We start from the raw sequence: 9,049 nt of genomic DNA on the forward strand, positions 1-9,049 counted from the left end.
CTATTATGTGTTTGACAGAGGACACGCACTGCGGGTTTCAACTCCCACAAAGAGCCAGGCTGTTCCATGCTATGGCCTTAGGCCTCTATTAAAAACCATTTAATTCACACAAGCCCTCTGAGGACTGACAAGCCGAACTGCTGCTGCTCGCGGAGCACTGGCGCGCTCCATTTTGTTTGGCGATTGTCTTGGATTTAGCAGGAGACAACATCTGTCCCACTTTGAAACGTTCTGGATTTAACAGGCTAGCTGGGCCGCTGCCTTGCAGAGGGCAAGATCGTAGGCACGGATGCACTGGGGCAGAGCCATGGCCGCCTGCCCGGCCGCTCCGACACGTGGTGTGGTACAGAGCGTACGGGCACGCCTGGCCACACTCAGCGGTCCCTTCTGCTGAGGGATGCTGTTTGCAGAATACGAGCAAGAACATCCCAGCCTGTTCACTCGAGCATCTGTTTATAGACCTATTGTCTATGAATGCGTTTAATCCCTTATTAAAGCTGCTGGTCCTGACCCCTCCACAACCTCCTGTGGCAAAAATGCTCGGGAGTTCACTACATGCTGCGTGAAGCATTACGTTCCTTCAGCCGCTTTAGACCTATCTGTCTCCTGCTATTTCCACCTACTGGCTGCAGGAGCTGGTAAACTGCCGCTCTGTGTCCAGCTGAGGCGCTGCCTTCCCGAGGTGAACTTTGATCCCACCTTCCTCTCCTAAGGGAGCAGCCTCAGGCTCCCCAGCCACTCCTCCTAAGGCAGCTGCTCCCTCCCCTCCATGGCTGGCGTTGCCCTTCTCCAGATGTCCCCTAACTCCACCGTGTCCTTGAGACGGGGAGACCAGAGCCGCACACAGCACTGTTGATGTGGGTGCACCAACACTTTATATAACAGTAAAATGACGTACAGCAAATCTCTTCTTCTTAACACCCTTCCTCATGATGCCCAACGTCGCTGGCTCCGGCTGCCCCCGCACTACGAGCCGATGATTTCAGAGAACTGTCAGCTGCGACTCAGATCTTTCCTGAGCTGTGACTGCCGGGTCAGAGCATCATGACGTTTCGGGGAAAGACAGCAGCAGAGGGGCCTGAATGGGAAAGCAGCTTGTGACTGACAGCGCTTTCAGATCGGCTTCAACCCGTTTTGAAACCCGGTGAGGTACCAACACCCTCGCACACTTATTTTGGAAGCGCTCCAGTCTGCGCGCACAGTGCCTGGGGAGAAAACAAGTGACAGGATGCCTATTCAGAAAGGCAAATTTTACCCCTGAGAAGGGTCTCCTCCAAGAGCTGTGCATCCCCAGCCACATCGTAGCCTTCCTGCAAGGGAAATAATCTCTAATGCAAACAGAAGCTGCTCAGCACCAGTCTACTTCCCCAGACCCACATGAGACCTACGTGCAATTTTTCTTTTAGCAGCAAACTTCGTTCTATCCAGCTGCTGTTTTGTTCTCTTCTTTTGCAATCCACTCTCTTCCTTTGACTCCTGCTGTAATGGAAAAAGACATGGTAAGCGCATATAATATGAACAAAATACTACCAGCCCGCTCCCTGCCACTACTCAGACACAAACACTGGTTCAAGAACAAGCCTCTATTTGTGTGAAATTTTAATTTCAAACATAATTCAAGCACATTCTGTAACTATTAAAAGCTGTGTGACAAGCATAAGGAGCAAAAAGTTAGACTGACACAAACAGAAGTAGGAGAGACAATAGACTTTATGCCAGTCACCACCATGCACTCCACCTGCTGCCCATGATTTGAGAGAGAATTTGTTTGGTCTTGCTAGAACAGCGGTATTTGGAAGCACTCAAAACAGAGAAACAAAACCTTTCTGTAACTGAAAATGGCATGTCTGTAAGCCACGACTGTGTTTCCTGCCACACAGCTCCTAGCACAGACAATTTTAGGCGACCAAAACTAGTATCCCAACCATTTTTGGGGACCCACGCTAATGCACCCAGGGGCAAGGGAGCAGCTGTATTTACTGCTGGTGCCATTCTCTCATTGCATTGCCACAAGTGTTTCATTTTTGAAGCTTGAATACTTCAGAAATCTGTCATCTCGACGCCTCCCGGAATACTACCCACTCGCACAGCCGAAGTGCTTGCTGCTTTAAGCACAGGGACTGCCTGCCACAGGACTGGTCACAGGCTACTTGGCACGCGATTATGCAAGTTGCTGTCCTCATGGCTTAAGCACAGGCGTACACATCACTGAAGGCTGGCACTGGACCCCTTCCAATTTGTCTCTCTACATCAGGTAGGATTAGAATCAAAGGCAGTGTTTTGGGCAGAGACCCACGCCTGGCCAGGAAGGGCTTCGCACAGCTCCATCTGCAGCTGCAGTTGCTTTTGGGGTCCATGAGACTCACGGCAAACTGGCCACACGCTTGTGCTCCACACCACCCCCTGTGCCAGAAGGGGACTTCCAGTGGGCACGGGGCTTGGGCTACTTGAGTGCAGACGGACTCACTGCGTATTTCCTAGTGTAATCCAGTTCTGGTGTCCTGACCCTGTGAAGGCCTTCAGTCTGCACCCCGACACTGAGTTTTGCTCAAGACATCACCTCTAGTGTTATCTGTAGGTTTTATTAATGTATATACGCCACTTGCTCCCTCTTACAGATCATTAATGAGGATGTTAAAACACACACAGACCTAATATTGATCCTCTTGGCCTCAGCTTTACATCTCCCCCAAATGAGCCTCTCTTCTGTTCATCACCAGCTTTTGCTGACAGTCTTTTAGCAGGATTTCAATCCAGGAATGTTACTATCTAGATCAAATTGAATTATTTATCCAACTAAGATTTTGCAAGACATACTATTAAGTGGTTTCCTGAAACCCTAATACATTACAGCTTTTACATGCCCTAATTCCTACACCATTCCTCACTAACACTGATTTAAGAATCAGCTTGTGATGAGGTGGCGATCATGCTCAGCAAGTCCACACACACACACTCATGCTTGCACCTGAAGGTTTTTTCCTTTTGAGCGATTCGTTCTCTTCCCCACCCAGCCTGGGTTCGGTACCACGTTCCCAAGACATGCTGCTGTGTCTCCAAAAGGTTGCTTCACAGTCAGATTCTCTCTTGCTAGAAGATGGATTCTCTCTGCTTCCGAGCCTGCCTAGCTCATGCTCGGCAGGTGAAATCCTCTCTTTTCCAGGGCCCCAGCATGTTGCCCTTCTCCGCAGTTTTCCACGAGCCACTGGTTCTACTCCAAATTGCCCTGCCTGGGTCTGCCGAAGCATCCCCGCGCTGACCTCGTGGGCAGTTCACACCTAAGGGAGTGGGGAAGGGTCTATGGGATCACACCAGGATTATATGCTGGAGGAGCTCTCCCTCTCTCCCCCAAAGCTTTGTCTAACTCTGCTAAACGTACTCCAGCTTAAGACAGGGGCAGTTTAATCCTAGCTGGCTCCGTAAATCCCTAGCTCTTCTCCCTAGACATCAATCGCTCATTGCTCTTGCACTCGCCGGAAGGTCAACCCTGACACTCTCATCTGCAGCTCTCTTCCAGGGCACCGATGTGATTTACGAGCCCACCAAACTTTGCACGGCTGCTAGTGTCTGCTCTGTGCACAGAAACACACGTTTACAACACACACCAGGGGACAAGAGGGGGCTCCAGCACCCCTGGGGCTCTGGAGGGGAATGGCATGCCCGCTGCGGGCTGCCGCCCCGTTCCACCACAGAGCCGAGCACATGCCTCGGTTCCCCATTCTGGATACCGAAGAATCAAGACATTTACAACGGTGGCAGGAGTAAAATTATTGCAGGACACGTGCTGTATGAACCTCATACATTTGAGAAAGATGTTTAAATTGCTTAGCAGCTTTCTACCGAACAGCCACGGTACAGCGAACCGCTGAAGCAAATCCAATTAATCCTAATGGGCCAAAATATACACACACATCTCAATTCCAAGAATTCTTAAATCTTCTTTATTTTTAAACCCAGAAAATAAAACACACCTTTTAATTAGGATTTATGGCTGTTTGTACCTCTGCTGGGAGAGAGCCCCGCAGGCCCCAGAGCACTCTGCATAAATGCAGGCATGGATGGTAGAAACAGAAGGGGCCAAGAAAACTCAGAGAAGACAACAGGGCTTGCTCCTTCTGACCCAACCTTTTAATGCTCATCTGTCTACAAGGATAATAGGAACTCAGGGGGCCACTCAACCAACTGCCTTTCTAATAAGATCACTAGTCCAAAAATAATCTTAATCAATTAAAATATTCCCAAACTGCAGCCAATACTCTTAGTTACAAGGTCATCTCCAACACACAACTTCCAGGGGAAACTAATTACTACAGCGGAGGCGAGGTGGGAACTGCGCACCTCTGCTCAGCGCCAGCCCGGATAGCACCTCGCCTCCTTCGCCGTCAGCTTAAAGCATAATGGCCAGAAGGAATCCAAATTCTCTTCCTGCGTGTCAGGCTCTGCAGTTTAATTTATGATGCTCTCTTATGAGCAATTTCACTGTCAGCATCGCACACAGATCAAGGAAAAGCAGCGGAGGCGAGGTGGGAACTGCGCACCTCTGCTCAGCGCCAGCCCGGATAGCACCTCGCCTCCTTCGCCGTCAGCTTAAAGCATAATGGCCAGAAGGAATCCAAATTCTCTTCCTGCGTGTCAGGCTCTGCAGTTTAATTTATGATGCTCTCTTATGAGCAATTTCACTGTCAGCATCGCACACAGATCAAGGAAAAGACGGGTTTCAGCCACTATTCTTCTTCCTTGTTTTTTTAACCTGCTTGGTTTCACCAGACAGCAGGAAATCAAATTCCCATTTTCAAAATGCTTTTGCACGTACTTAAGACTCTGCCAGCAGAAACAGATACAGCTCCACTCACTTCTAAAAGCCCATAAATGGAAGCCAGTAGCCAGCCTCCCACATCCTGCTCCCTCAAATCCACATCATCAACCACAGAAACCAGCTTCTCCTGACTCAGGGAGGAAAGGCTACAGCAGAATGGCTCCACAGCTAACAGTGCAGACTGCAAAGTCAAAGGGTCTGGATAATTTTACTGCTCAATGGCAGCGGGGACCATCTCACAATAGGGCACAGCCAAACGACACACGTCCTGCATGAGAAATACGCAGATGAAAACCAGACTAATTTATTTTTAAAAGCCAATTAGATGTTGGAAGTGCCATGTTTGGCTCTAGCCAAGACTGCTGCTGAAATTAATATCACACCCTACTTTATTAGCCTTTGAATTCAGTTCGGAATGCGTTTCAGCTCTGCTCTGTCTTTCAGCTCATTAGAACAAACCTGCTGCAAGTGGAGATTGGAACAAGGAGACGTAACGGGGCTCGTGCCAGACATGTAGCTCCTGACACACAGGAGGGAGGCCCCTGTAGAAAAAAGGGCTTTTTACTGGGCTGAGAGGAGCCTGGATTCAGACCAAGCTGATTTCCGAGGAGCGAGCGTGGCAGAGTCATGGAGTCTCCTTGAGCACACACCTGCACCGCGTTCTCCTCTGGGAACTGGAGCTGCCGGGTCCCTCGGTACCACAGCAGAGCCCGTGGGGACGGCAGGGCACTGCAGTGGTACTCCCACATGGCTCTGCTTCGCTCGGATGATCAGTGGTGTGAGTGCCACTCTGGTTGTGACACTTGCAGAGCCATCTCCTCCATAACAATGCGTCCCTCAGGCCATGCCTAGTCCCGAGGCAATGGAGAACAGGGCAGGGTGGTGGCCGGGTATTCTGGCTGATGCCCAAAACACCCCCTCTTTCTGCCAAAACCAACATCTGGGTGAACAGCAGCATGTGCTGATTTTTCAGATCAGACTGCAAGTATCTCTAAACCCAGGAATACCCAGGCAAAGGGACGTGCACATCAAAGGGAAGGCAGGCCGTGGATGCCAGGCTGAAGCGGATGGCACTGTCACCCTGGAGTCTTGTCACGGGCTGGCAGAGCTGATGAATCTGGCAGAAATCACCAGTTCATGCAAACTCTACGAGCAGAGGCATGTCGCCTCAAAGCTCCCTAAGGATCCACCCAGGAAAAACGTACCCTTCCAAGAGGTCTCACAGCAGATCTGCAGGATTTTGGAATCACCCAAAAGGCGGCTGCAGATCAGTGACACAGGTTAGCACAACCGCTGGGCCTCTGGCTGTGCCCAATGCTCGCGCTTGGCCAGGCCTCCGGTGAGCAACATCATCTTCCAGAGGTGGCTTCAGAAAGTCTTGGGGGTCAAAGAGTCTTTATCAACAGTCCAGTTCAAGCAGGAGGCTCATGAGACAGTCCACGAATTGCTATGTGTGGAGAGCATGCTGTTGGGCACTCTTTGAAATATTGAGTATTTGTGAGTGACCACCCACCTTCTGGCATGGGCAACCAATTCTCTGCAGGATTTAAACAGCCCCTGGAGACAGGAGCCACTTAGCTCATTTATCGTGTCTGTGTTTTCAGAGACACTGCACAAAGAAGGTCATCTCCTCTTGCCTCCACAGAGCCAGAGAGACTGTTCTGATTTTATCTGACCCTTCCCAAAAAAAAGAGAACTTTCCCCGAATCCAGGGTTATATATAGCAGAGATCAGAAAACCCCACGTCTACAAAACCTCCTCTGATGCAGCTCTGCAGATGCCACAGCGTAGACATGAGCAAAGGAAGAGAACTTGGCAAAACAACATGGATGAGCTTGATAATCCAGCACGACTGAAAAATTCCTGGGAGAGGCAGTCTGCCAAAGATCATCAAAAGTGAGGAGCTGGAGGTTTTCCAGGTGCAGCTGCTACAAGATCTGCTGGTCTGGAAGCAGAGCTAGGGACTTGTTCTATAGATACCTGCCAAGAGACTGCCAAAGAAGAAAGCCATCGAATCAATGATGCCCAAATTGTCCTTGTAGCTTTTGATTCATAAGGAACCATGTCCTAACAGATGCAAGATTAATTGAGAATGTATTGTTCTCTAAAATTGCTATTGATCTGAGCTTCCCACACCTCTTCTTGAACACCTAACAAGGTCTTACTAGAGCAAGAACAACAGTTACAAGGTTTGAAATTGAAATTCAACTTGATGTACACTGAAGACCTGAGACAGTTACAGAAGCCCAGACAGTTATTTCTCTGAAATCCCAAGCAAATCACATTTTTGGGTTTGATTTTGCAGCAAACGACACGACAAGAGACTGTGGCACTGGATCTGGAAGCTGATGACTCACAGAAAGAAAGAGACTGAACTGAATAAATCCACTCATTCAACCGACCGAACTGTTGTCACTTAAACAGAACCTAATTGGCTCTTTAACGGCCTCTCTGAGCATATCCTTTTCTGTAATATGACCGATTATGCCATCGGAATTTATTGTTTATAGACAAACTTACAGAACAGTCAGGGAGCCTAACCTTTTTATAGATGTGTTTTAAGAGACGTTTGTTTCCTCTTTCTCCGATACGTGCACATTGAGATGAATAATTGCAGACAATAACAGGTCCTGATCTTTTATGCACTGCAGCAGTTCTTATAGCTGCTGATTTCTCTTTTCCTTATAGGTTTCACAATAAAGGCCAGTGATGCAGCAGACATCTGAAGTTAACTTAGCATATTGCAGAGCTAAGGGTTTAACCCCACTGAACTATTACTGCCATATGTTCCATTTCTTTCAGGGAATTTCCCAACGGGAAAGAACTCAGACAACGCGAAGAAAAAACATCCAATATCATTTGCCCTACAGCTTTTTACTGTTTATTTCTAGTGCTTTTCCCCTCCTCACATGGTAATCGCCTTATTGTAGAGGAGCACGCTGCAGATGTGGGAGCGAAAGGGACTTGATTTAAGATCTACAGCTTGAGAGGGAAATGAAATGCTTTTGAAAATGGCGGAATTACAAAGAAGCGGCTCAGGAGCCCCAATCACCAGCAAGACAGAGCAAAGCCTTAATATAAAAAAATACATTAAAAATTTATTCTAGAAATTTGCTGTCGTGTACCTCACTCGGTTGAGAACAGATCCTCAGGGCTCTGGGTTTGCCCAGGCCGGAGCTCCTGCCCTCACCCCAACGCCAGCGTCACAGGCGCAGACATTTCCATCTTTCAGGGTAAGGCTGACGCTTGTCAGACGAACGCTAGGGATGAGGGAGCGCAGCCTTTATGTCTCGGCCAGGCACACCCACTCCACAGTTCACCTTGACACCCGATGGAAGCGGGTTAAAACACCGGCTTCTGCAGTTCAGGATCAGTTTACCAGACACCAGCTGCGCTGAGCTACTCGTGAGCCTGCGTTCTAAATCGCTGCTTATCTATTTGCACATAACACAGAATCATGTTTCTACGGTTTAGCTGGAAATCAATCAAATAAAAATTATGAAAAAAAAGATTTGTAAAGGGATTGAGGAAAGGTTACTTTTAAATTACGTTTCAGATTTGGTTCTGAGAGGATTTGGTTACCAAATCCCAGACTCATAACTCACCCTGGTGAGCACACCATTCATTTCCTAGCCAAATAGGATTTGATTCATCTTATACGCAAGAGAAGGAACCGCTCAACACCCTCTGCGCAAAGCCTGACCCCGGCACATACAGCAGGGCCCAGTCCAGGCTCCGGGCACCGCTGGCCCATCACTGACCTCTCCATCGCTGTCGGATATCACAATAAACGCGTCCACAAAACTGCGCTTCTTCTTGGCATTGGCTGGGTTCCTCTTCTCTTCCTCCTCTTCCTCCCCATCCTGACTGCGAGAGTCCAGGCCCTCTGCGGGCTTCTTCCTCCTCGGCATCCTTCACTCTGAAACAGAGGGAAAGATTAAAAGCCATTTGTTTCCTTCTGATTTAGATTTCTCCCAACAGCCATCCTTTCTTTGCTATTTTTAGGTAAAATACCCCAGGCATTAGAACCTCATTACAAAACGTGGTGGATTTAGCGTTACTGGGAGCCACACGTACCAGTCACCACTCATCTCGTTAAGAATTCTTTATTATGGCTGATTGCTAAACAGAGGGGAACGGCAACACAGACCAGAGCCCCTCCGACCGCCCTTGCTCCAAAACAACGACGCTTTCTTTCCTCTTGAAGCTCTTCAGCAAACTCATCCACGGCAT

The 9,049-nt window shown here is 48.6% G+C and overlaps 1 protein-coding gene across 1 annotated transcript in view; it reads right to left on the reverse strand.

Annotated features, from left to right (window-relative positions):
* Positions 1-8,727, reverse strand: part of UIMC1 (ubiquitin interaction motif containing 1) — a 35,531-nt gene extending 26,804 nt beyond the window's left edge. The window contains exons 1-2 of the mRNA XM_010133167.1: positions 8,578-8,727; positions 1,389-1,479 (exon numbers count right to left, since the gene is read on the reverse strand). Coding sequence (XP_010131469.1) covers positions 1,389-1,479; positions 8,578-8,727 — 241 coding nt within the window. The remainder of the gene's footprint in view (positions 1-1,388; positions 1,480-8,577) is intronic.
* Positions 8,728-9,049: the final 322 nt, after the last annotated feature.

This window comes from Buceros rhinoceros, unplaced genomic scaffold, assembly GCF_000710305.1.
Source record: "Buceros rhinoceros silvestris isolate BGI_N320 unplaced genomic scaffold, ASM71030v1 scaffold13960, whole genome shotgun sequence".
In the NCBI taxonomy this organism is placed as follows: Eukaryota; Metazoa; Chordata; class Aves; order Bucerotiformes; family Bucerotidae; genus Buceros; species Buceros rhinoceros.